General features: G+C 39.6%; 5 protein-coding genes and 1 long non-coding RNA gene across 8 annotated transcripts; 3 read left to right on the forward strand and 3 right to left on the reverse strand.

Moving 5' to 3' along the window:
- The first annotated feature begins 308 nt into the window (after window positions 1-308).
- LOC111444329 (arogenate dehydrogenase 1, chloroplastic-like) lies at window positions 309-5258 on the forward strand. 2 transcript variants are annotated; one of them, XM_023082389.1, is made up of 3 exons: window positions 311-1601; window positions 2619-3603; window positions 4446-5258. In XM_023082389.1, the coding sequence occupies exons 1-2, from the start codon at window positions 511-513 to the stop codon at window positions 3571-3573; spliced, it is 2046 nt and encodes a 681-aa protein (XP_022938157.1). In that variant the 5' UTR covers window positions 311-510; the 3' UTR covers window positions 3574-3603; window positions 4446-5258. The 2 variants fall into 2 exon arrangements, with proteins under 2 accessions (XP_022938160.1, XP_022938157.1); XM_023082392.1 differs by lacking the exon at window positions 4446-5258 and having other exon boundaries at window positions 309-1606; window positions 2619-2884.
- A 610-nt stretch (window positions 5259-5868) lies between these two features.
- On the forward strand, window positions 5869-14515 carry LOC111444346. The gene is made up of 3 exons (XR_002710683.1): window positions 5869-6339; window positions 6473-6572; window positions 14237-14515. It is a non-coding gene; the product is annotated as an uncharacterized LOC111444346 (long non-coding RNA).
- On the reverse strand, window positions 8425-12187 carry LOC111444334 (heparanase-like protein 3). Its single transcript, XM_023082399.1, has 9 exons — window positions 11568-12187; window positions 11250-11286; window positions 10866-11049; window positions 10634-10782; window positions 9713-9943; window positions 9442-9631; window positions 9229-9354; window positions 8980-9079; window positions 8425-8886 (listed from the first exon to the last, which is right to left on the reverse strand). The coding sequence occupies exons 1-9, from the start codon at window positions 11811-11813 to the stop codon at window positions 8509-8511; spliced, it is 1641 nt and encodes a 546-aa protein (XP_022938167.1). The 5' UTR covers window positions 11814-12187; the 3' UTR covers window positions 8425-8508.
- A 919-nt stretch (window positions 14516-15434) lies between the features above and the next one.
- Window positions 15435-17991, reverse strand: LOC111444342 (prostatic spermine-binding protein-like). The gene is made up of 3 exons (XM_023082412.1): window positions 17720-17991; window positions 16083-16141; window positions 15435-15995 (listed from the first exon to the last, which is right to left on the reverse strand). The coding sequence occupies exons 1-3, from the start codon at window positions 17837-17839 to the stop codon at window positions 15644-15646; spliced, it is 531 nt and encodes a 176-aa protein (XP_022938180.1). The 5' UTR covers window positions 17840-17991; the 3' UTR covers window positions 15435-15643.
- Window positions 17992-19655: 1664 nt separating this feature from the next.
- Window positions 19656-22059, forward strand: LOC111444341 (triphosphate tunel metalloenzyme 3). 2 transcript variants are annotated; one of them, XM_023082411.1, is made up of 2 exons: window positions 19656-20530; window positions 21826-22059. In XM_023082411.1, exon 1 carries the CDS (start codon window positions 19934-19936, stop codon window positions 20528-20530), a length of 597 nt encoding a protein of 198 aa, XP_022938179.1. In that variant the 5' UTR covers window positions 19656-19933; the 3' UTR covers window positions 21826-22059. The 2 variants fall into 2 exon arrangements, with proteins under 2 accessions (XP_022938179.1, XP_022938178.1); XM_023082410.1 differs by having other exon boundaries at window positions 19660-20537.
- A 1065-nt stretch (window positions 22060-23124) lies between these two features.
- Window positions 23125-26007, reverse strand: LOC111444340 (prostatic spermine-binding protein-like). The gene is made up of 3 exons (XM_023082409.1): window positions 25659-26007; window positions 23857-23915; window positions 23125-23776 (listed from the first exon to the last, which is right to left on the reverse strand). Exons 1-3 carry the CDS (start codon window positions 25788-25790, stop codon window positions 23269-23271), a joined length of 699 nt encoding a protein of 232 aa, XP_022938177.1. The 5' UTR covers window positions 25791-26007; the 3' UTR covers window positions 23125-23268.
- Window positions 26008-26151: the final 144 nt, after the last annotated feature.

Raw genomic sequence — 26151 nt, forward strand, 5'->3', positions numbered from 1 at the left:
TTTACCATCTTTGAGAGTTAGAATTTGAGACGGTTCTACCATCTTTGAGAGTTAGAATTTGAGACGGTTCTACCATCTTTGAGAGTTAGAATTTGAGACGGTTTTACCATCCCTAAAGTCGCTACCATCTTCGAGAGTTAGAATTTGAGACGGTTTTACCATCTTTGAGAGTTAGAATTTGAGACGGTTCTACCATCTTTGAGAGTTAGAATTTGAGACGGTTCTACCATCTTCGAGAGTTAGAATTTGAGACGGTTCTTAGTGGAGCCTATAGAGTTAGAATTTGATAAATGTAACTTTTTAGCCAATTTTGAAAATGGACAGGAAACTTGAGAAACAACGTGAGCCATTAAAGAAATGCCAAAAGAAGAAAACGAGCCACACAAGGAACCTGAATCTTCGGGACGGCACGCATTCTTGAGATCCTGTAAATCCCGTTCGTGGCCCTGCACTTTTCATTCCTCTTAATCCACTCCGTTACGGCGGCGGACCGGAGCAATTTCGCCACCTATGCTGTTGCCGTCTTCTCTCCGCCACCTCTCTCCGGCCGTACCTTCTTTACCTTCGTTCTCTCACCACCGTCTCTATAATCCCAAGCCCCTTCCGATTCTCCCCTGTTTTCAGTTCTTTCCCAAACCTCTTCTTCGAATTCGCGCCATTGATGCTGCGCAACCTTACGACTACGAATCCAGAATGGCATCCCGTTTTCACAACTCCGACAAGCTCAAAATCGCCATCGTTGGGTTTGGTAACTTCGGTCAATTTCTCGCTAAAACAATCGTCCGCCAAGGTCATACCGTCTTGTCTCATTCCCGAGTTGACCACTCCGATGCGGCTCGTAAGCTCGGGGTTTCGTTTTTTTCCGACCCGGATGACCTTGCTGAAGAACACCCAGAGGTGATTTTGCTCTGTACGTCGATAATTTCAACTGAGAGTGTTCTCCGATCGTTGCCATTGCAGAGATTGAAGAGGAATACATTGGTAGTAGATGTGCTTTCGGTGAAGGAGTTCCCGAAAAGCTTAATGCTGGAGTTATTGCCTCCGGATTTTGACGTAATTTGTTCTCACCCAATGTTTGGCCCTGAAAGCGGTGCGAAAGGGTGGAATGAGCTGTTCTTCGTTTACGAGAAGGTTCGAATTGGGTCGGATGAATCTAGGGTTTCACGCTGTGAGAAATTTTTGAGTATTTTTGAGAGAGAGGGTTGCAGAATGGTGGAGATGAGCTGTGTGGATCATGATAGATATGCGGCTGAATCGCAATTCATTACTCATACGGTCGGGAGAGTTTTGAATATGTTGATGTTGGAATCTACGCCGATTAATACTAAAGGGTATGAAACTTTGTTGGATTTGGTGAAGAACACTGCTGCAGATAGTTTCGATTTGTATTATGGTTTGTTTATGTATAATAAGAACGCGATGGAGATGATCGAGCGATTGGATTTGGCTTTTGGAGCTTTGAAACAACAGCTTTTTGGGCGATTGCATGATATGGTGAGGAAGCAATTGTTTGGAAACGGTGAAAAGTTGCAAACATTGCCTGAAAATCCTCCTCAAAATGGGGCTTCTTTTGCACTGACAACTTATCTGGAAGCTACCAGGCAAGGTCCCATAGCCTTTCCTTTCAATGATGCTTAGATTATGCTTTTGTTCTTTGGTTCAAACATCTAATGGTGTTGTATGTTTGTGCTTTATTTGCTGTGCAATATGTCGAGGATTCGAGGATTGTTAGGAGGGAGTTCCATGTTAGCTAATTTAGGGAATGATCATGGGTTTGTAAGTAAGGAATATATATCCATTGGTACGAGGTCTTTTGGGGAAGCCCAAAGCAAAGCCACGAGAGCTTATGCTCAAAGTGGACAATATCATACCATACCATTGTGGAGATCCGTGATTTCTAACATGGTATTAGAGTCATGCCCTTAATTTAGCTATGTCAATAGAATCCTCAAGTGTTGAACAAAGAACTTGCTAGTCTCGAAGGTGTAGTCAGAAGTGATTCATGTGTCGAACAAAGGGTGTACTTTGTTTGAAGGCTCTAGAGAAATGAGTGGAGCCTCGATTAAGGGGAGGTTGTTCGAGGGCTACATAGACCTCAGGGGGAGGCTCTATGGTGTGCTTTGTTCGAGGGGAGGATTGTTGAGGATTTTTGGGAGGGAGTCCCACATTGACCAATTTAGGGAATGATCATGGGTTTATAAAGTAAGGAATACATCTCCATTGCTACAAGGCATTTTGGGGAAGCCCAAAGCAAAGTCATGAGAGCTTATACTCAAGGTGGACAATATCACAATACCATTGTGGAGATCCGTGATTCCTAACACAATATTCACATTAAACTTTTGGGTCGTCTTTCTTTTTGTGTCTGGATCAATGGTGGTTGGTCTGGTAGGGAGAGTTAGAAATCGTTTTCTTACAAAGATGTTCATGTTAGCAAAATAGTTTGAAGACGCTAATCCTTTCGATCCTCGTTAATTTCCTGAATATTATGTGATGTTTATATCCTGATTGGTTTGGATTGTGATTTGTTCATAAAGGGTTAGGCATAGAGAAAATTTTGTGCTGTTCCTTGTAAGTGAAGCTTCAGAAGAATAAACCCTCTCTCTATATTTCTTCAGGTTTCAGGACCTTTCTTCAACTTATGACATCAAAGCCACAAAACTTGAGAAAAATTCAAAGCTCAAGATTGCTGTTGTTGGATTTGGTAACTTCGGTCAATTTCTTGCCAAGACGATAGTAAAACAGGGTCACACTGTGTTAGCCTACTCGAGGTCGGACTACTCAGACGTAGCAGAAGAGATGGGCATCTCTTACTTTTCTGATATGGATGATCTATGTGAAGAACACCCAGAAGTAGTTCTTCTATGCACTTCCATTCTTTCAACAGAGAAAGTTCTCAGATCATTACCTTTTCGGAGATTGAAACGAAACACTTTGTTTGTTGACGTACTTTCCGTGAAAGAATTTCCAAGAAATTTGTTTCTTCAAATTTTACCCCCAGACTTCGACATCCTCTGCACACATCCTATGTTCGGGCCAGAGAGTGGTAAGAACGGGTGGAACGATCTTTCCTTTGTTTATGATAAGGTTCGAGTAGGAAATGAGGAATCGAGAGCGTTCCGTTGCAACTGCTTTCTTGATATATTTTCGAGTGAAGGGTGTCGAATGGTGGAAATGTCTTGCTACGATCACGATCGGCATGCGGCAGGCTCACAGTTCATTACCCATACAATGGGGAGAGTTTTAGAAAAGTTGAGTTTGAGCTCTACACCAATTAACACCAAAGGTTATAATACCTTGTTGGACTTGGTGTCAAACACTTCTGGAGATAGCTTTGATCTTTACTATGGTCTGTTTATGTACAATGCAAATTCCATGGAGCAACTCGAGCGGTTGGACTTGGCTTTCGAAGCATTGAAGAAGCAACTCTTTGGTCGTTTGCACGACGTTCTTCGGAAGCAACTTTTTGAGAATACAGATGGCATCATAGATGCACAGGAAGATTTAAAGATAATGCCATATCAGATCGGCACTGCTGCTCTAAGCTTCTCTGATTCTCGTGATCTTCGTTAAGAATCGACCTTCGCTTTCACTTCTTACTCTGTAAGTAGTGCATAAATTTACTTCCTTATTTAGGCAGAGAGCTGCATTGATTATCTGTGCTTGTTTTCATTGTTCTTAATGTTTTCACTTAGAGAATCCTCAATAGAAACTATTTTATGTTTTCAAAATTTCGCTTGGTTTTTTTAAAAAATAGGTAGAAGTAGTGTTCATAAGCGGGCGGTTTAGTGGGTGAACATCATCTATCTGGATAAAATATCGTCCTTCTCTTGCTATTTGACCCAAATCCACCACTAGCAGATATTATCCTCTTTGGGCTTTCCCTTTTGTGCTTCCCCTCAAGGCTTTAAAACGTGTCTGCTAGGGAAAGGTTTCCACATCCTTATAAATGGTGGTTTGTTTTCCTCTCCAACTAATGTGGGACATCACAATCCACCCTCCTTCGGGGCCCAGCATCCTCGCTGGCACTCTTTTCTTCCTCCAATCGATGTGGGACCACCCCCAAATCCACCCCCCTTTGGGGCCCAACGTCCGTACTGGCACACCGCCTCGTGTCTACCCCCTTCGGGGAACAGCGAGAAGGCTGACACATCGTCCGATGTCTCGTTTTGATACTATTTGTAATGACCCAGATCCACCGCTAGCAGATATTGTCCTCTTTGGGCTTTAAAACTCATCTGCTAGGGGAAGGTTTCCACACCCTTATAAATCGTGGTTTGTTCTCCTCCCCAACCAACATGGAACATCACATTAATTGAATGCAATGCGATCTTAGAAATGCAATAGGCTTAATTCTCTCTGATTTAGCTTTATATCATGCACTCATTTTCCACAACCATAGGAAATCTAGTTATTTCTGTTGTTGTATTTGGGTGTTTTTTCAGGAGTTCGGCATATCGTTCAGCCGCTACATTTCTTCGCTTGTTTTAGGTTTGCTGGTGATGTACATTTGTTTTAGCCAAGGTCGTCTAGACGCCGACCGAATCAGCCATGTCAACAGCACGGTTGGTTGTAAGCAAACTCTTCCTAAATTCGATGACCGATATGAACTGATATAAAACTGCTGCAGGGAGAATGGTGAGTAATTTAGGTGCCAATCTAGGTAAGGAGCTTTTATTAACACTAGGAGATGGGAACAGGATGAGTTAGAAGTCATAGTAGGAACAAATTCTGGATTAGACATGGAGGTAAGAATATCTTCTGGATTTGAGTTGGAAGAATTTGGGTTCAAGACAATAGAAATCCTCGGTTTTGTGTACGTGGATCGAGGAGAAAGGAGGCGTATACAATTCTTGCATGGGGGAATCTAGTTGAACCAAATCAAGGGTCTCAACCGAGTCTTGACTGACCTTCTCTTGTTTGTTCCTGCCTCTTGTCACGCGGTCAACCCACATTTGAGGATAAAGGGGCGCATACAATTCTCGCATGGAATAACCTAGTTGAACCGGATCAAGGGTTCTAACTGAGTCCAACTGACCTTCTTTGGTTGGCTCCCGCCTCTTATAGCATGGTCAACTAGCAATCGGTTATACAAATTATTGTAGAATTTTTTAGAAATGTATTGAGTTCAAGTCATTCGATCCCGTCCTAGTTCTCAATCATTTCATGGGTAGGTATCACTTGAATACGGGGTATTCAATAGTTGTATCAAATAAACCTGATCGGTTAACTTCTACCGTCCTACTTTAGTCCTTCTAGCCTTCTTTGCATCAGGTCTTCTCTATGCTTCACTTCTAATCAAAGCCATCAGGTTGCAAAATTTCTCATCCGCATCAATGATACAATACATTATCCGTTCATGTATTTTTACTAAATTTAATATTAATTCCGATCATTAATTTGAGTCGACCGTTCTTGAGTAAGATAGTCAACTCAAACTTGGATTACTAGTAGCAAAATGACCCATCACAGACCTCGACCTATTTTTGAAGTTTTTTTTGTAGAAAGCGTGATTAGACAATTTTAGCAAGCGTTTTGGTAATCATTTTTTAAAAAGTAGATGTTATATGCTAGCAAGCCATAGACAATATTAACACGGTTAGTATATAATCCAGGTAAATACGAGTCTAATCGCCAACAAAATTGATCGAAAGTAATTTAATAGGTTTGGAGTAGACATATTCTAAAGATTTTATTTCAATTGGAATTTGGTTATTCACTGTGTACGACCATCTTCGACAAGCATCCATGATCGAATGGTTAAAGCGTCCAATTAAGAATGGGCGGATTACGTCTATAGGAATTGGCTCGATGGATTGTGGCTACTAGCAACACGACCATAATTAGGACAAATGGCAGACTTATGTGGTCCGGTCAGCTCCCTCCCACCCCCCAACCATCGCCGCTCCTTCAACCGACGTCTTTCCTTCTCGCTCTTCCCGCTAAAACAATAGACCCCATAATAACAACACCTCACCCCAAAACTCGAAACCTCAATGGCGGAATTCTCAGTTCGACCCCATAATAACCCCTTTCTCCGTCACTCGCTTGATTTCTCATTCCCATCTCCTTCGATTAAGCATCTGATTTCACTGTGGCACCAAGGAGAAAGAAAATGTCAAGGTCAACGAAGAGATTTCCCCTGTTCTTTTCCGTCTCCGTGTCGATGAATCGGGGCGAATTGGGTCCATTACGAAATCTAAAAACGACTCGAGCTATGGAAATGGATTGGATGAAGTGGGGTTTGATTCGAATTGGCCGCCGTGGAAGAATGCTCCTGATAGATATAAATTGATCGGAACCCCAGCGCTTGCCTTCATTATTTCCAACATGTATAAGGTTTGTTCCTCTGTTTTTTTTTTTTGTGAGTTTTGGATTTGATCGAATGAAATGTTGATGGGTATTGACTTTCGTTATGATTTGTTCTGTTTTGAGATGTTTTTGTGTGTGTTTGGGCTTTTTTTGTTGTTAGATCATTGGTTGCTAGATTTCCAATGTCGCGCCTGCTTGGGGGAATTCTTTGCTTTGTCCCAGTTGCCTGGTCGGTGGCTTGCCTAGATATTTGGAGGGAGGTCAGTATTTAACTATCATTGTTAGCTGGTTTATTGTTTCTTTAGTGAACCCATTGTTTTCTGGTGTTTTACTTGATCATTGAATTCATTGGCTGAATATTAAGAACTATCAACCATTTTGCAGCAGGGCTTCTTCATAGGTTTCCTATAAATAGATTTTGTGATAGAAATTTTGAAGTGTTTGTTCGAGATGACTTGGTTCCTTTGCTTTTTGATAATGATTTTATTCTTTGTTTTTCACTTCTTAAAATTTGGCTATGGTTTCATCGTGGTTCATAGCAGCTGTTGATAATGTATCCTCTTTCTTACAACTAGAAACCATTCAAATTTAGGATTCTATCCTCCCACCCCGGGCTTGAATCTCGAAGGTCTTGGTAGGATTCTTGCTGCAGCGGATCTCCCGTCTTTGGGAAAGCTGGTGGCCGCGAGGGAAAGAGTTTGAGCTCAATGCACCTGAACCCCGAACCATCTTTTTTGGTCGTTGTTCTAGTCGAGCATTCTCTTTTCTTTGTCATCGAGCAGCGGCATTCTCCCAAAAAAGTAGGCGTTTAATCTAATGATTGCCATCTATAGAACTTCTCTAACGAGGAAAAGGAACATCTCTCTCGATTAGGAACTCTTAGTGGAGCTGATGGTGAGATCGAAACTTCATTCTACAAGCACTCCTCTATTTGAATGAATTTTTTGAGTGACGAGCATTGCATCGCAGTTGGCCGATGACACTCCAACAGTTTCTTTTCAAGAAACATTCTATTCATAATTTGTGTGATCCTCTTCTGTTGTCCTCCATATAGGTAAGAAAGATTTCCCCAACAATTGCCTTTGTGACCCCTGCAGTTTGCATGACTTTGTTCTCTGTTGATTTAGGATTGCCTCCCTGGAAGGTGTAGGAATATTAACCAGTGACTTGGCCCTCTCTAGTTTTGCGTTATCTAATGACAGTCTAACGTCGACACGTTCAGTTCTCGGATTCTTTTTCGAAGTATTTGGATTGAAATTCCCATTTTCCATAAGGTACCAAGAGACTTTACTTCCTGTACTCATCAAGATACTGTCCTTCTCGTAAGTAAGCTCTATAATATCCCAATTCGTATTAACCTTAGTAGTTCATGAGGTCAATCTTTGTACGTCTCACCTTCAAAATTATCTTCAGGGCATTACGAACACCATCGAAGCAATACTCGGGATTGTAGGAGTTGCTTTCACTGGCTTTCTTCTTGAATCAACTCATGGAGTTTTAAGTTGGCAACCTTTTTGTTCTATACCACGTTTTATATTCCATTTGTATTCGTGGGCTTCTTAAGCACATCATCAAAATTTCCCGTTTGTTATGTGTAGATCTCATTGATCAATCTTATTACATGAAGTTCCTGATCAATCTTATTACATGATGTTCTTGAGGAAAAGTCCAATACGAGCCATTAACTGCATCTCCTCCTGCAAGAAAAACTCACAATAGAATAAGTGGTCCTTGCATGGCTTCGGTTTCGATGAGAATGGAAATAATTCAGCAACCCAAAAAATCTCTTCCAACAAAAGATGAAATTCCATGAAAGAATCTGTACTAGCCCAAGACCCGAATATTCGGAGGCATTCGCTATTTCTTCTGACCGTCAACCTTTTCTTCTCAGAGAGTCTGGCCACGTTCTTGATTTACTAGTGGAAACTAGGGATTCGTAAAAACGGCGAAAGAATCGCTTTCAATGAAAATTACTCTTTGTCAAGGCCAGAATAATCTCGCAAAAGGTGGATTATTCCCCGCCCCAAAACTGACCTGTTTGTATCTTCGGCTTATTATGCTACCAACCGAATGATTTTCCATTAGTAAATGTATTTGTTCACCTCGAAAAAATTAACCAAATATGACAATTGTTTTCTCTTATTAGAAAATCACCAATCTGGAACTGATTTTCAGTTCCATACATCGCCTTCTATTCTATCTGCAAGCAGGGAGAACAATATTTGGCATGTGAATGAATACAATTGAAAAGGGAGCCACCATTATTGGTTCAGATGAATTTACATACTGAGGTTCCAATGAAGGTATGTTCCCCGATGAATTTACAGACAAAATCTTTCCATTTAGCAGCATAGTTTGACTATGCAGGTTCCCATCCTTAGCTGTTAGATGATATTCCTCTCTGAATGCTTCGCCTTCAATACCATGAGGTCGAGGTATTCGAATGACCTTCGGTTTATGGTTATAGGATCTGTGTTTATGGTGCAATCGTCTCGGTCTCGTTCTGTTGTATGAAATTGCAGCATGAACTGTGGTATTACTGTCTAGGTTGAGCAGTAATAACGTGAATCCTCTCTGTAAGATTGAAAAGTTGAATCAGAGTGGAGAAACTCGTGTCATTTATTCATTTTCTTGTTTTTGCATTCGGTTATATGGATTTCTACTTACAGACTGCTTAGAACAATGTGCATACGCTCGTATTTTCTTCGTCCCGTTAAAGCTTGTGGACAGAACATTTCTTCCCATCAAGCGATGCCATAGGAGTGCACTGAAATGAAGAAGGGAAACACGAAACAGGCATAGCTAATCGTTAGGATAATTGTCTAATAGCAACGGGGAAGAAACGAAGCGTTTAACGTCGGAAATATTGCTTCTGGTTGAAGCAACTTTCAGTACAGAAATTCCAATAGTACTCACCTGTAATAGTCTGGATTTGGTTCGAAGGTGGTCGTGTTCAGTAAACCATAGTTTCCACCGATCAAGGTTTGCCTGCAGTACGTTTTCGTATCGTAGGCGGCCGACATACCCAGCTGGTCCAAATACCTGAAAAATTACACACATCAAAGAGCTATTTAGAATGAGAAGGTCTTGAAAAAACCAAACATGGATGTTTTCCAGAATCTAGATTACCAGAAACTAAAGACAAATGCATTTGTGACCAGATTATGGCCACTGTTGTAAGCCCCTCCCGCTTCCCCAACCCATGCTTTAGCTGAAGTAGGCGAGTTTCTTAGGATCTCATGGAGCTTGTAAAATGTATCGGCCATCCCGTCAAGATAGGATGGGTCAAGAATCCTTTCGACGAGATGCTCATCGACTCCTGTTGACAAGAAATAGGTTCGGTATCAACGCACTTGGACATGAAACTTCATAAAACTCTTATTTGGCTACTGGATGATACCTGGTCCTAGATTGTATATATGGTGTGTGACAACATCAAGTGATTGGGTTGTTTTGTCAATGAATTCCTTGAACCAATTTTCATCAAAGAATCCTCCAGGAGATATGATTAACGGCTTATATTCAATATCCTTGTAGATACTTTGGACCATGTTCTGAAGAGCAATTGTATCAGACGCATATTGCTCTGCGGTGACTCTTGTTCCAACTCCATTCCCACTCAATTCATTTCCTAATCATAAGGAAACGGATAATCAATCATAAATTAGAACATATGAATCCTTATGAGTTATATGAGATGAACTAACAAGAATCCAATTCTCTATTTCTATTTCTGTTTATGTGAGATCCCACGATCCCACGTTGGTTGGAGAGGAGAACGAATCACCCTTTATAAGGGTGTGAAAACCTTCCCCTAACAGACACGCTTTAAAAACCTTAAGGAGAAGCTCGAAAGGGAAAACCCAAAGAAGACAATATCTACTAGCGGTGGGCTTGGGTCGTTACAAATGGTATCAGAGCCAGACACCAGGCGATGTGCCAACGAGGAGGCTATCCCCTGAAGGGGGGTAATAGACATGAGGTGGTGTGCCAATAAGGACGTTGGGCCTCGAAAGGGGGTGAATCTGGTGGGTCTCGATTGGAGAAAAGAACGAGTGTCAACGAGGATGTTGGGCCCTGAATGAAGGTGGATTGTGAGATCCCACAATCCCACATTGGTTGGCGAGGAGAACGAAACACCTTTTATAAGGATGTGGAAACTTTCCCTAGCAAACTCGTTTTAAGAACCTTGAGGGGAAGCCCGAAAAGGAAAGCCCAAAGAGGACAATATCTACTAGTGGTGGGCTTGAGTCGTTACAGTTTAGTACAACCATAATAGGATATGATATCGAGCATCAAGAAAAGAAGTAGCAGTTCTTACCAAGCTCCCAACCATGAATTGTGTAGTTCTTTCTAACAGTATAGCGTACGAACGATTCAGCATTCGTGTGATCCCAAGCTCCTACAGCAGACCCATCCAACGCAATTTGTCGTCCATTGAGAGCGTTTAATCCAAAGATAACCTTCACTCTGAATCGACTCAAATAGCTTCAGCATTCAACTTTTGTGAAATCCAACATTATAAGAGCAAAATAGGATGAAACTTTCATTACCCTCCTTTCTTGAAGAACTCATTCAGTTCATCCCATCTTTTAGCTGATAAGCAACCTTGACTGTAACCAAATAATTCTGTGGTGTTTCTTGATAAATAAACACATGACTGCTGGTGATCTTCAGTTTCATATATGATCTTATCTTGCAAAGTACCACCCAATCTAAGCTTGAGGGGTTTAAATTCTGCACCATTCATGAAAAGCTATTAGTTCTAGTTCGAGAAGACTTGACCCGTGTTCGAATCGAACTTGTGAAACCTACCTTTTATATTAGAATGTTAAATATGAGCTTTTCGAACTCGTAAACGTACGAATCGACATAGATTATATAAACATAGATCTTTGTAGTCCATTTAGACTTATTAGGCATAAAAAAATCCAAACCTTTGACTGCATTTAATAGAACGTTGTTGCCCAGATCCTGCAATTGAAAGACAAACAACAGGAACTTAAATATTTTAAGTACAGCTCTAGATAGATCATAGGAAGACATTAAATAGTCAAGACCTTATAAGAATGATACACGAAATGCAAGAACATCAAAGAACTTTCACTTTTCATAAGCAATAAATACACAAATCATGAACACTTCAGATGCCAAAACTTGAAAGTACCACAAAAAAGACATCAGCCTTTCATAAGAACAGACGTAGATCGATATGAATGAGCTTGAGAATCATTAGAAGTGTTTGAAAAGGTTACCAGATTGAGCAGAGAAGCTCGTCCCCAGCTGCAGGTTCCATAATCGCATTTCTCAGGAGGCCACCAATCAAGCGTAGCACAAACGAAATCTTCATCGATACCTCCAATGGCGGATTTCCCATCGATCAAAACCCTCCCTCGCACAAACCCATCTTCTTCCAAACCCAAACCCTTGGAGTTCACAGAGCCACAAAACAAGAAACAGACCCAAAAACAAAACCCCACGAGCCAAACACGAAAACCCATTACCAAAAACTGGCTGAAATGGCGGACAAAGCTCAAAGGACAGAGGAGAATCCCATTAATAAAGGGAAGAAGAGGGAGTGTGAGGAAAGGAAGAAACGAATATAGAGTGAAGAGAACTTATAGAGACTTGGAAACTAAGAAATGAAGAAGAAATTAATGGAGCATTTAACGACATGGATGGCAGATCTGCACTAAAGAAATGGCAGAAATGAAACCCATCTGTGATTTTCTTTTGCTTTTGTGCCTCTTCTAGGGAAGGTAATGCTCTGTTCTTCTTTTTCTTGTTTGATGGAGAGATTATGAAGAATGCTTAGAAAATGGGGGAATTTGGTAGTGATTTTGACAAGCTTTTGGTTTCTTTTTGGCTTTGAACTTACTCTATGTGCTTTTATGAGCTCTGCCATTTCAACTAATTTCTCTTCTTTCACTGTTCTTGTTTCCATCTTTCTAAATTTTGAACTAATTCCAATGTTAGCTTTATCTTTAATGGATGAATTTTAATTCATTTATGCATATATATCAAACTATTTCTGTTTTTAGTTCGGAAACGTGAACGTTGTCAAATGGATCTTTCACGGTTTTTAAAATTTTGAGTTGGTTCGGTAAGTCCCAAGACATCTAATACAAGTATGTCAAACTAAAGACAACGAAACTTATCATCTACGGAAGCTTTGTACCTAACTAAACCAGATGCATGCTAGACCAAATTCTCTCTCAGTCACCCTTCGTTCCCTAATTCTTTCGAAAAACAAGGCATCTCATCTCGCTCGAGAATGAAAATGGTGTTTTTTTACTCAAATTCTTAGGCTCGAGAACGAAAGATATTTTATGCCATTAGATTAGGGTTTTTTTGGGTTAGATTGTGACCTTAGAGGAGATATGTTGAGCCATGCACCTCCACCCAAAAAGAAAAAGTTGATCACAGGTCACATTAGAGTGCATAAAATAAAATTTAAAAGAAGAAAATTCGGATAATAATTGAATAAAGTAACCAAACATGTGATCTTTGTATAAATCATGACCAAACAGATCAAGTTGGACAGCTACCCAGATTTTTTTAATTAAAAAGTTTGTTCTTTTTGCCCTTTTTTTTAATTATTATTATTGTTTCTTTTAATCGAAGGATCGAGGTTCAAGAGCTTAGAACATTAAAATATTGTACTAAGAAATCTACTAGGGACACCCTTTTGATCCTAAAATATTAGTTTACGGAGAAGTAAAGTTGTTTTTTTTTTTTAAATTCATTATCCTAAACCTTAAACCCTAAACCCGAGATTAAATAGTTTATTGAGGATCATAGGCACATTCAATCTAGGGTTTTATTGTAATGTTTTTATAAAAAGAAGAGTTCGAAAAATTCAAAATATAATTTCTCAATCTTCCACTCGACCAATTATATTTGATGATATGGTCGAAAGATAGGGTGGGTGACCTAACCCGGGTCAAACTTTGAGTAGTTATTTAGGCATCTATGGTTCTCCAACCTAATTTTATCCACTAAATTTTTTAGAATTCTTTAAAGCTACTCCATTCTTAGACCGTGCTCCAAAAGTCGGGGATAATTATTCTTCAATAACATTTACAATGGTACATCAGCTTGGTAACGTACCCCTTGACCAAGCTGAGTATATGACTTAGTAGCTTACTCTCTCAACCAGAGAGTAGCTTCTTTGGTCGAGTGGTTAGAGGTTCAAATCCCTCCTCCTATGTGGTTGAACTAAAAAAACACAGTCATCTTACGTTACAGTATATGATTTGTAACTAAAAGTTGATGTCTTAAGAACACTTAACCCTTTATACGATAAGGGCATAGGAGTCGTATCTAAAATATCTGTGATATCCCACATTGGTTGGAGAGGAGAACGGAACACCCTTTATAAGGGTGTGAAAATCTTCCCTTAGCAGACGGGTTTTAAAGCCTTGAGCGGAAGCCTGAAGGGTGTGGAAACCTTCCCAAAGAGGACAATGTCAGCTAACGGTTGATCTGGGTCGTTACAATATCAAATCTCGAGAACAATTTTAACAAGATTACGACCTTGTTTGGAACAACTTTTATGTGTTATAATGTTCTTAGACAGTTAAAAGGTTATTTTAAACCTGGCCTACAAAAATCGACAACATTACATTATTTATGTTCGCGAGATCACATTTTAATGTATCTTTTGCTTAATAGCCCGGTACGTTATTCAATTAATGTTTACTATGCATGTACTATATCATTTATTATGCAATAGATCTGACATAGGCATTTATGATCAAGGAATGGGAAACATATCATACCTTGTTTTCTTCATTTATGTCGGGCTTTTCATATTTTCTACCTTTTGAGATATTTATTTATTTTTATCTTAGATTTCGATGCTTATTCAATTTAAAACAACTAAGATTATTAAAAGAAAATTTCGTGTTTCAATTGGTTGCAGGTTGCAGTATCGAGAGCCTTCAATAAAGGTAGACATGTATATCTCGATAGTAGCTAACTGAGTATGAACAATTACACGAAAAATGTCAATATCGATTCTTATTTATCTTTCTGTCCTCGATAAAAAGAATTGTTTTCTTCAATAAAAGAAGAAGGATGTTGCTATAGGGAAGCAAAAATCTTTTGGCTTAACTCAGGATCAGGCATGGGATGATCTGTAGGTGATCTGTTATTGTCTGCCTCGCCTTGTCTCCTTATTCCTGGTCTTATACGAATTCATTAGGAAATTAAAATAAAAAATTTAATAAGAGATTAAAATATAAATTTATAATTTACATAATATTTTGTATCTTTCACGTTGCTTATAAGATCATTTTTATAAAAATAAAAAAATAAAAAATCGAGGATTTTTCTAAAATTAGAAATTTTTTAATTATATAAATACAAAAATTGTTATATTTGGATTTTAAATAAAAAAATATTAGTTGGAACAATGATTTGACGTGTCCCCACTATATCAAACTCAACCAAATAATAATAATAATAATAATAATAATAATAATAATAATAATAATAATAATAATAAAGGACTTGTCAGTCGATCATTAATGGCTCCTGCGATTTTTGTTCCGGTAATTTTAATTTTTAAGTGTAGATTTAGCATTAATTAATTTCTTCAAATAATTTTTTTTTTTTTTGTTAATTTACAAATTTCATCGATAATATTTTTAGAAAAATTAATTTAGTTTTTATGATTTTAAATTTTTAATTAATTCCAATTATTGGATTTTTGTTTTAAGATAACCTCGATAGTTTTGAAAGTTTGATCCCTACGAGTAGTTAAACCTCACAATTTATCTATAAATTTTGTTTTACGAGAGACTTGGTTGGAACTAATTTCACTGAAAAAAGCCAACCTCTGAAAGTACGTGAGGAAGTCTTCTTGGGTCATCAGATTAGGGCACATGATTTCATACGACGGATTCTCCTTTTGTGGATTCACACCGAACCTCGTGTTTTGAACTCACGAAACCCAGTAACTAGCTCGTTGTCTTTAGTTTTGGAACTTGCAGGTGATAAGGAGAATTTGATTAAATCTATGATTGAAACCGACCCGTTTACACCTCTAACCTTGAATCGAAATTTGTTGTGTTCTTACCTTAATCGAATTTGGTTCCCGATCTCGGTCGAGGAATCCACGAAAATATAAAGGTACCAACTATTTTAGGAAAAGAAATTGTTACATATAATATGGATCCACAACATCACAACACATAAGAAGGGAAGTTCATTACCAACAAGGACAACAACAATGTTTCTACCCCTAAACCAAAGGCTAACACTAGCTAAACTCCCCTCACTACTCCGAAACTCGAAACTCGACAATGGGGAGAGCCAATGGACATCCTCACTTCCTCTTCTTGGTGGGTGGCTGAGGCGTTTCCTCCTCGTCATCTTCATCGTCCTCATCTTCTTCCTCTTCCTCATCGTCATCGTCATCGTCTCCATTGTCATCGTCATCGTCTTCATCTCCATTGTCATCATCACCTCCAGCTCCTCCATCGCCATTTGCTTCAGGGTCATCCTCAGGATCACCGTCATCTCCTTCTTCACCTCCGGAGAAATCTTCATCATCGTCATCGTCATCCTGATCATTCGCGTCATCGTCGTCGTCATCTTCATCATCGTCCTCGGTTTCACTGCCATCTTTGTTTTCCTGGTCGGGGCGTTTCTTTCGGTGAAGTTCGGCAAAAGGGAACCTAGAAGAGGAGAAAAGGCCAGTAATCTCAGAACCAACCTAAACTTATTTAAAGTGAAAACACATAAATGACATTAAATTTCATTACATTTCCTCAATTGCAGCAAATCCTGGTAGAGCATTGGCATCGTTTAACAGAGCTCCTGCCTGAAGAACAAACTGAATTAAAGTCTCAAGCAAGTTGTTTCTTATTGTCGGAATTGTCCCAAACAAGATTAAGAAATTCCACACCAAATAATAAACTTCAAAGAAGATTCGAAGCAAAGCATCGGATTGAAAAACAACACTTCCAGTTATGGGTTGACTGAAACGTCTAAACCGATATGCCTCGTCAAGCCAAATCATTAGTCTAACTGGATAACTAAATAAAATAGATAAACCCTTCTCTTCATCTTAGGTCGACGGTGAGAAGATCTCCTATATGGATAATACACATTCCAGTTCAACGAGCCTAATTCTAATTGTTTTGTTCCAAAGCAAACCACGGGGCAGTTTGTCCTATTTAGATATTCACGCCTAAAAAACACTGGATTTCTTTCGGGAAGGCCCTAAAAGGAGAAGGAAGGTTGGAATGCCAACAAACGTCTATTATGCAATAGAGTCACAAAAATTGTAGGACAAAGTGAGAATGTAAGTAACTTGAAATCAATAGTCACCAAATTATGGAATTCGTGTGAGATTCGCTGTCCCGTTCTGTAATGAGTCGATCGATTCAATGAGATGTTGGGACAGGAAGAACTTGAGAGTAACAAACAAGTGCATTTGAACTTCCTCGAGTCAAGGAGCCAAAAAGGAAAATACCCAGAAGAAATTAGAAAGCAAGAGTTGATTAGACAATAAATTCTAAAGAAGTGAAAATCAACTTCCCGCAAGAACCACCAAGTGCAAAGGATAGCTATAGCTTGATGAACAAAAAGCATTTGAAATGAACAAGATTAGATATCAATTGTCGTCAGCCTCACGGTTTTAAAACGCGTCTATTAGGGGAGGTTTCCACACCCTTATAAGGAATGCTTCGTTCTCCTCTCCGACCGATGTGGGATCTCACAATCCACCCCTTGGGGAGCCAACATCCTTGCTAGCACACCGTCTAATGTCTAGCTCTGATACCATTTGTAACATCTCAAGCCCACCGTTAGCAAATATTGTCCACTTTGGCCTGTTATGTATTGCTATCAGCCTCACGGTTTTAAAACGCATATACTAGAGAGAGGTTTCCACACCCTTATAAGGAATGCTTTGTTCCCCTTTACAACCAATGTGGATCTCACATATCCTGTATAATTTAACTATATAATGGCAAAATCCTGACAGAGATGTCTTGTTCTCGGCCAAAACGTCACCAAAACGTGAGAAAAAAACATGCCCTCCATCCACATTTATCACTAAAACAAACACTTCGCTTCAAAACAGGTCAATGTTCATCATTTTCAGCTAAAATTTCACGTATGTAGCAGCACCCAATAAAGAACAATGACAGAGAAACCCTGTTGTTAGTAATGGAAACACCATAACCGGAGAAGAAAACAAACAAGTTAGAGTAAAACCAGAAGTAACAAAGCGAAAACTCTTGACCTACAAACACCAATAAAGTAAAGAACAGCACAAGAAAATCCAAAGGGCAGAGAAACTTAAGCTCCTAGAAGTAAGAACAATGACCAAAATCAGTAGAATCCATAAAAAACTAAAACCCCATCAATGAGTAATATGAAAATGAGGGTTTACCGCCGCCAGAAGGCAAGCTAGGGAGTTCGCAGTGGTGAAAACAGTCTCCACCGCGATTGCTTCCAAAACAGAGCGAACCCACATGGTTCTGTCGACGAAGCCCACGCCGCCCAACTCCATTGCCGCAACAATAACCTCAAAAGTGAAGAGAAAGAGGCACTAGCACGAAAGAGAGAGAGAGTGAAAGAGAGATGGGCCTGGCAGTGATTCACAGAGAGAGAGAAGGTGAGTGGGTTTTCTGAGATTTGGGAGAAGAGTTGGGTTTAAGTCCAGTTGGGGTAAACCCTAGGCTTTGGTCCGATTAGGGCTCTTCATTTTGTTTGCTACTGAAATTATATATACATATATATATATATATGTATGTATATGCATATATATATATACATATACATATACATATACATATACATATATACATATACATACATACATACATACATACACATATACATATATACATACATACACACATATACATGTATGTATGTATATAAAACTTTTCAAATTTTGTGAATTATATATAATTCACAAAATTTGAAAAGTTTTATATTTTATTTTAATTAGAAGCTCGAGGTCAAAACCGAACTTCGGTTAGTTAACTAGTTGAGTTATACTTGGGTTAATATATTTTTTTTTAATAATATTTGACAATAATAAATGTTTTGACGATTTAATTTATATTCAGATTGGAAGTCATTTTTACTCTAAACGTTAGTATGTAATTATTTAATCTTTGCAATTTAAAATTTATAATAACTATTGAGCGTGGAGTTATTGAATAGGTTGAGAGATATAGTGTAACGACTCGACTTATCATATAAGTAGCGGTCAAGGTCGTTACGAAAAATAATGTGATTTATTTGAAAGGGAATGAAAACCATGCAAAACGATCATTTATTAGAAATAAAGTGCGATGAACGTGGATAAAACACGTGACCTTCAAATCTTCAGTCTAACCCTAGGAGACGCGTTTTAAAGCCTTGAGGGAAAGTCCAAAGAGGACAATATATGCTAACGGTGGGTCTGGGTCTTTACAAATGGTATAAGAGCCAGACACCGAATGATATGTCAGCCTTCTCGTTGTTCCCTAAAGAGGGTAGACACGAGGCGGTGTGTCAGTAAAGACGCTGGGCTCAAACGGGGGTGGATTTGGGGGCAGTTCCACATCGATTGGAGGAAGGAAAGAGTGCTAATGATGAGGTTGGCCCCAAAGGGGGTGGATTGTGATGTCCCACATTGGTTGGAGAGGAGAACAAACCACACCCTTTATAAGAGTGTGGAAACCTTCTCCTAGAAGACACGTTTTAAAGACTTGAGAGAAAGCTCAAAGAGGACAATATCTACCAGCGGTAAGCCTGGATCGTTACATATAGTCTGTCCGACCCAAATCCAAAATAAGTCAAAATAGTTGAGAGGCTGGTCGCAGAAAGATAAGTGCTTTAGGTAAAGTCGCCCATCGTTCAGTGAGGACTAACCCCATGGGACTCGACCAAGACTAAGAGTTTGACTCGTGGGTGTCGATTAGAAATTAAAAATGATAGAAAATGAGCTTTTTTTATTTATTTTTTATTATAAACTTTAAAAATGTCGAATAAATTATTGTTTTTTAATTCTTTTGAATTTAAAAAAATGTTTCACAATTTTTTTTAAATGTAATTGGATATATATATATATATATTTTTTAATCTATGGACTTAATAATCTTTAATTTTTTTTATTTTTCAGTCATAAAATTTAATTTTTTTGAACATTTAAATATAAAATAAAAGATTTTCAAGACTATTATTATTTTAAAAAATGAGGGATTTATTAGATAAATGTAAAAAGAAAAATAAATAAATAAAGTAATTTAAGATAAAAATGGTTAATTTAACCTAAAATTAGTTTGAAATTAAAAATTAAATTAATGAAATTGTGAAGTGAAATTTCTATTAAAGAGCATCATCGTCTTCCCTAATTTTCTGTGGTTCCTCTGCGAACTGAGCTCTAGCGAAATGCTGAGAAGACAACCCAGCAAGATCGAGGTCAAAATCGAAGACAAGGAAGAACTCGAACAAGCTCGTAAACGCGCCGCCGCCGCCGCAGCAGCAGCCGCCGCGTCCACCACCACCGACACAACTTCCTCCGCCGCCGCCTCCCTCCTGCACAACCTCAATCGCAACAAAGATCCGACTTCCAAAGCTCAACGCCTTGGTATCTCTTGAAATAATCGAAATGGAGGTGGAAGTGAAGCTTCGCCTTCCGGATTCGGTTTTTCATGGTCAGGTTTCAACTCTTCTTTCGTCGTTCCATGTTAAAACACATCGCCAAGAGAATTTCTTCTTCGACGGCTCGTCTGGTGAGCTTTCGGCTCGCCGAGCGGTTCTCCGTATCCGATTCTACGATGGCGATGCCCGTTGTGTGATCTCTCTGAAAGCCAGAGCGGTTTTGGTCGACGGCGTAAGTCGAGTTGAAGAGGACGAGGAGGAATTGGAGCCATCTGTTGGGCGGGCCTGTGTGGAGAATCCGCAGAGATTGAAAGAAGTGGAGTCTAGAATTATGGGAAGGGTTAAAGATGAATTCGGGCCTTCTGGATTTGTAGGGTTGGGAGGATTTGGAAATGTGAGGGGCGTGTTTGAATGGAATGGATTGAAATTGGAACTGGACGAGTCTAGCTTTGAGTTTGGGACTTTGTATGAGATTGAGTGCGAAAGCACTGATCCAGATGCAGCGAAGAAGATGATTGAGGACCTATTGAAGGAGAATCAAATTGCGTATGGGTATTCTGAAGCTTCTAAGTTCTCTATTTTTCGATCTGGGAAGCTGCCATAGGTAAATTGTAAGTAAATTTTCTGGTTTTTCTATGAAGCGTACCTTTCTCTTCTCTTGATTTCGAGTTTCAGCATTAGATTGTTTTGTACTTGTTCAAGTAAATGGCATTTGATGATAGAAACATAATCAGATTTTGCAGGGAAGAGAAAAACTCAAGCAATTTGTTTGAATTAGCAACAGGGGTGCTTGCATTTCTTTGAATTGCATAAGGGGTGTAGTATATTGTAATTGTTAACTATCAATCATCCCTTTAAACTTTTGTCATACAAACTTGTTTGAAGATAATGGAAGAATTGATAACATGAAATCGTAGATCAAATACTGGCAATCCAAATAGCAAAAAGTATAGTTCATAGTTATTAAAATGTTCTTCACATGATACATTTTGAGATCATGTTTTCCATAATTCAGGTTCTGTATGATAAGATGGCGAAGATGGCGATTACTCGGTTATCTTGAACGTGTAATTCTTAGTTCGATATGTTATCCATATTCTTTTGAAAAAGGGATTTGAGTAATTTGATATCTTCAGGGTTCGAATATCTTACTGCTTCTTAGGCTGCATCTCTATATTTACTCCTTTGATCTTTATTGTTTTTTTTTCTGGTTTTAGTGATTCAAGAATGACAGATTCTCATCTCTTATTCTTATTACGAGGGACTTTCCCTAAATTAGCGGAGGTGGAGGGACTTTCCCTAAATTAGCGGAGGTGGAGGGACTTTCCCTAAATTAGCGGAGGTGGAGGGACTTTCCCTAAATTAGCGGAGGTGGGACTTTCATCATCCAACACCTCCCCTCGAACAAATTACGCCTCCCCTTAATTGAGGCTCAACTCCTTTGGAGTCTTAGTCATTTTTTACTATGGCTTCGAGGAGAGTTGACTCCTTTTCTTTTGGAGTCCTTTGTTCGACATTTGAGGATTTACCAATCTATTGGCACGACTAAGCTTAGGGCATGGCTCTGATACCATGTTAGATGAACACAACTCTCCACAATGGTATGATATTGTCCACTTTGAGCATAAGTTCTCATGGCTTTGCTTTGGGCTTCCCCAAAAGGCCTCATACCAATGGAGAGAGTTTTCTTTGATTATAAACTCATGAACATTCCCTAAATTAGCCGATGTGCGACTTTCATCATCCAAGAGTATACACATTTTGGGATGTTTCGATTGATGAGATTTTGCTGTTCTCAATTATGATTTCTCTACAAGTTCTGATGATTTCTTGTTCTCAAGGATCTCGAACTTGTCAATGGCTTCTCTAACTTTTCCTATCCTGTTTTCATTTGTTTAGAATATGGTTCGTGTGGCTTCGGTCGGCTGAGGGCTAAGAGATCTTGTCGATGAAGCGAAATGGAGACTGATAACCAAGGACACGCCATTGTGTTCTTCATCAAGTATCTTAAAATACATTCCGCTTTTACATTATACATGAGTATTGCACATTGAGAAACATAATTTGCTGATATTTGATATGATTATCTTTGAATGAAGCTTGTCTGCTTTGTTGCATTGCTTGTGGTTGAAATGGATTGATTTAGTTGAATAAGATGGTTCTCTTTGAGAGGGGATAGAATAAAAACTAGAGAATTGGCTTCTTATTTCCAAGATTTGTCTCTACTTGGGGTCAATCCAGTCTATGTCTCAATGTTAGGGTTTACGTTCTTTAGAATTTAGCCTATTGTGAGATCCCATATCGGTTGGGGGAGGGGAACGAAAGATTTCTCACAAGGATATAGAAACTTCTTCCTAGTGGATGAGTTTTAAAACCATGAGGCTAATGACGATACGTAATGGCCAAAGTGAACAATATTTGCTAGCGGTGGTCTTAGGCGGTTAAAAATGAGATTAGAGCCAGACACCGGGCGGTGTGCCAGCGAGGACACTGGCCCCCAAAGAGGTTGGATTATGAGATCCCACATTAGTTGGAGAGGGGAACAAAAGGGGAATGAAATATTTCTCATAAGGATATAAAAATTTCTTCCTAGTGGACGAGTTTTAAAATCGTGAGGCTAATGGCGATACGTAATGGCCAAAGTGAACAATATCTGTTAGCAGTGGGCTTAGGCTGTTACAAATGGTATTAGAGCCAGACACTGGGCGGTGTGCCAGTGAGAACGCTGACCCCCAAGGAGGGTGATTGTGAGATCCCACATCAGTTGAAGAGAAGAACGAGAGGGGAATGAAATATTTCTCATAAGGATATAGAAACTTCTTCCTAGTGGATGAGTTTTAAAACCGTGAGGCTAATGGGGATACGTAATGACCAAAGTGAACAATATCTACTAGCAGTGAGCTTAGGCTGTTACAAATGGTATTAGAGCCAGACACCGGGCGGTGTGCCAGCGAGGACGCTGGCCCCAAGGAGGGTGGATTGTGAGATCCCACATCGGTTGGAGGGGGAACGAAACATTCCTTATAAGGGTGTAGAAACTTCTCACTAGTGAACGCATTTTAAAACCGTGAGAGTGGGGCCGGCAGCGAGCCAGTTTTTTTTTTTTTTAATGGTTAAGCATGTGATAGAAAATTCTATGAATCTATATTCAGTAGCTATTGAGGTTATTTATGTAGCTGGTTCTGAATAATTAGATGATAAATGGTAAAGTACGTACTGTCATAGCAAAATAAATTGTGATATGTAGTGTGGATCCACAACATAAATATAGGAAGTTCATTAAGAACAAGGGTCAACAATCTTCCTACTCCTAAATGCGATGGCTGACTGGCTAAATTCCCTTCACTTTCTTCTCTTAGCTGGTGGTTCAAGTGTTTCCTCGTCCTCGTCTTCGTCTTCATCCTCCTCTTCTTCGTCGGTGTCATCATCATCCTCATCTCCGTCATCGTCGTCTTCATCTTCATCCTCTCCACCATCTTCAATTCTTCCATTACCACTTACTTCTGGGTCATCCTCCTGATCACTCTCGTCACCTTCTTCTGCCGAGAAATCTTCATCGTCGTCGTCGTCTTCATCTTCGTCATTCACATCGTCGTCGTCATCTTCTTCTTCTTCTCCTCCGTCACCTTCCTCATTACCTCCAGCCCTTCCGTTGCCAGTTGCTGCAGGGTCATCCTCCAGATCACCGTCATCCCCTTCTTCGGCCGAGTAATCTTCACCACCTTCCCCACCATCCTGGTTATTTGCATCATCATCGACATCATCTCCATCTTTATCATCCTCTGTTTCACTGCCATCGATATTTTCCTCGTCGGGATTACTCTTAGCGTGAAGTTCTTCGAATGGAAATCTAAGAAAGTAGTATAAATCAGTTATCTCGGAACGAAGAATAGAAAGTAAGCAATATAAATGAAATGGAACTTTCATTACTTTTCCCCAATTGCAGCTATTCCTGGTTGAGCATTGACATCATTTAACAGATCTCCTACCTGGAAGGTGAATTGAGATTCAAAGTGTTCATCAACAAAATTACAAGCCTGCAGGTATCAGATATAGTAACAAATTCCAAGTATGGTTCATCAAAGAGTACAATCATTATACAGTGTTGTAAGACAAAATTTAAGAAAGATTTAAGAAAGATGAGTTAGGATGTGATGTCCCCATTGGTTGGGGAGGAGAACAAACCACAATTTATAAGGGTGTCGAAACCTTCTCCTAGCAGACGCGTTTTGAAGCCTCGAGGGGAAGCCCGAAAGGGAAAGCCCTAAGAGGACAATATCTACTGGCGGTGGATCTAGGCCGTTACAAATGGTATTAGAGCCAGACACTGGACGATGTGCCAGCCTTCTTGGTGGTGTGTCAGTATGGACGCTGGGCCTCAAAGAGGGGTGGATTTTGGAACGGTCCCTCATCGATTGGAGGAAGGAAAGAGTGCCAGTGAGGACGCTGGGCCCCGAAGGGAGGTGGATTGTGATATCCCACATTGGTTGGGGAGGAGAACAAACCACCATTTATAAGGGTGTGGAAACCTTCCCCTAGCCTTGGGCGGAAGCCCGAAAGGGAAAGCCCAAAGAGGACAATATCTGCTAAGGTGTGGAAACCTTCCCCTAGTAGACGCGTTTTAAAGCCTTGAGGGGAAGCCCGAAAGGGAAAGCCCAAAGAGGACAATATCGGCTAGTGGTGGATCTGAAAGGAAAAGCCCAAAGAGGCGTTTTAAAGCCTTGAGGGATCTGGAAGGGAAAGCCCAAAGAGTCGTTTTAAAGCCTTGAGGGGAAGCCCGAAAGGGAAAGCCCAAAGAGGCGTTTTAAAGCCTTGAGGGATCTGGAAGGGAAAGCCCAAAGAGGCGTTTTAAAGCCTTGAGGGGAAGCCCGAAAGGGAAAGCCCAAAGAGGACAATATCGGCTAATGGTGGATTTGGAAGGGAAAGCCCAACAAAGACAATATCTGTTAGCGATGGATCTGGGCTCTTAGATAGGATGAAAAAGTTCTTAAGGATTCTGACATAACTCTAAATTACTTCCCTTGCACATAGGAAGATCTTAAGGATTCTGACATAACTGTAGATTACTTCCATTGATTACAACAACAAAAAAGGAAACTGTCCACAAGCAATCAGAAAGAATAAGCTGTGTTCATCAGACACTAAATTCTATAATGAAGCTTCAACAAACACCACCAAGCCCCAAGGATAGCTAAAGAGATAGATAAAGTTAAATAAAGTACACACAAATTTCAAAAGAACCATATGAAACAGTAGCCATTCCACAGTAAGGGCAAATTCTGTCCCGTTTCTAACTACCATCTCCAAAACAGGCGGGATTTGCCGAATTCAAACAAAGTTTCCACAGAATCTAAAGATCTTCACAAGGAATTTCGGATACGATCTAAATAAGGAATGGTCAAAGCCTGGGGAAGAAAACTTAATCGTCGTCACAGTTTGAAAACCAGTTCTAAATTAAACCACTAGAGACACAAATACTTCTCTCCACACACACACAGACTAGTCAATGCTCAAATTTTCCAGCTGAAACTTCCCGCCTGTAGCAATTATAACTCATGAATAAGCAAATAACTTCAAACAACGAAGGAGAAAGCTTGTAAGCTGCGAACATAGCGAAGAAATGGAGAGAGCCATAAAATTCAAGCTCCAACGAGCAAAAATCAGAACCAGAAACCAGTAGAATCCACAACAAGCGAAACGCATCAAAGAAAAAGCCAAAACAAAACACTCACCGTGGTGAGAATCCAAGCGAGAGAGTTCACAGCAGTCAAAACAGACTCCACCATCAGCGCTTCCAAAACAGTGCGAAGCCACAGAGACCTATCATCCACGCAGCAGCCAACGCCCTCCAACTCCATAGCCATGGAAAACAAGCTCAAAAATGACGATCGAACACGCAGAAGAACAAGGTGGAAACGAAGAGAGAAGAAGAGAACTTGCAGAACGAGAGGAAGACCTTGAAGGAAATGAACGAGGGGAAGAAAGCCGATGGGTTTAGTGGTCCGGTTAGAGTAAACCCTAGGGTTTGGTCCGATTAGGGCTTTTTTCCGTTCGCATCTGAAAATAAAAATAAAAATAAAATAAATAAATTGTTTTCCTCATTTTTTTAGGGTTTCTTTTTAATTCAAATTTTCGGGTCGGATCTTTTGTGCCGGTTATCTGTAATGACCCGATACACGCCATTATAATAAATTAATAAATTAATAAATTAAACATACAATAAAT

Source organism: Cucurbita moschata, unplaced genomic scaffold, assembly GCF_002738365.1.
Source record: "Cucurbita moschata cultivar Rifu unplaced genomic scaffold, Cmos_1.0 Cmo_Scf00006, whole genome shotgun sequence".
Classification (NCBI taxonomy): Eukaryota; Viridiplantae; Streptophyta; class Magnoliopsida; order Cucurbitales; family Cucurbitaceae; genus Cucurbita; species Cucurbita moschata.

Coding starts and splice junctions, on each gene's coding strand:
- LOC111444329 (XM_023082389.1), top strand. CDS start 511: ATGCTGTTGCCGTCTTCTCTCCGCCACCTCTCTCCGGCCGTACCTTCT. Junction 1,602..2,618: donor ACTTATCTGGAAGCTACCAG/GCAAGGTCCCAT, acceptor ATATTTCTTCAG/GTTTCAGGACCTTTCTTCAA.
- LOC111444334 (XM_023082399.1), bottom strand. CDS start 11,813: ATGGGTTTTCGTGTTTGGCTCGTGGGGTTTTGTTTTTGGGTCTGTTTC. Junction 11,287..11,567: donor GAGCTTCTCTGCTCAATCTG/GTAACCTTTTCA, acceptor TTTCAATTGCAG/GATCTGGGCAACAACGTTCT. Junction 9,632..9,712: donor TATATACAATCTAGGACCAG/GTATCATCCAGT, acceptor TCTTGTCAACAG/GAGTCGATGAGCATCTCGTC.
- LOC111444342 (XM_023082412.1), bottom strand. CDS start 17,839: ATGGAGTTGGGCGGCGTGGGCTTCGTCGACAGAACCATGTGGGTTCGC. Junction 16,142..17,719: donor TAGCTTGCCTTCTGGCGGCG/GTAAACCCTCAT, acceptor TTTGTTCTTCAG/GCAGGAGCTCTGTTAAACGA. Junction 15,996..16,082: donor TTTGCTGCAATTGAGGAAAT/GTAATGAAATTT, acceptor CTCCTCTTCTAG/GTTCCCTTTTGCCGAACTTC.
- LOC111444341 (XM_023082411.1), top strand. CDS start 19,934: ATGGAGGTGGAAGTGAAGCTTCGCCTTCCGGATTCGGTTTTTCATGGT.
- LOC111444340 (XM_023082409.1), bottom strand. CDS start 25,790: ATGGCTATGGAGTTGGAGGGCGTTGGCTGCTGCGTGGATGATAGGTCT. Junction 23,916..25,658: donor TCGCTTGGATTCTCACCACG/GTGAGTGTTTTG, acceptor TTCACCTTCCAG/GTAGGAGATCTGTTAAATGA. Junction 23,777..23,856: donor ATAGCTGCAATTGGGGAAAA/GTAATGAAAGTT, acceptor CTACTTTCTTAG/ATTTCCATTCGAAGAACTTC.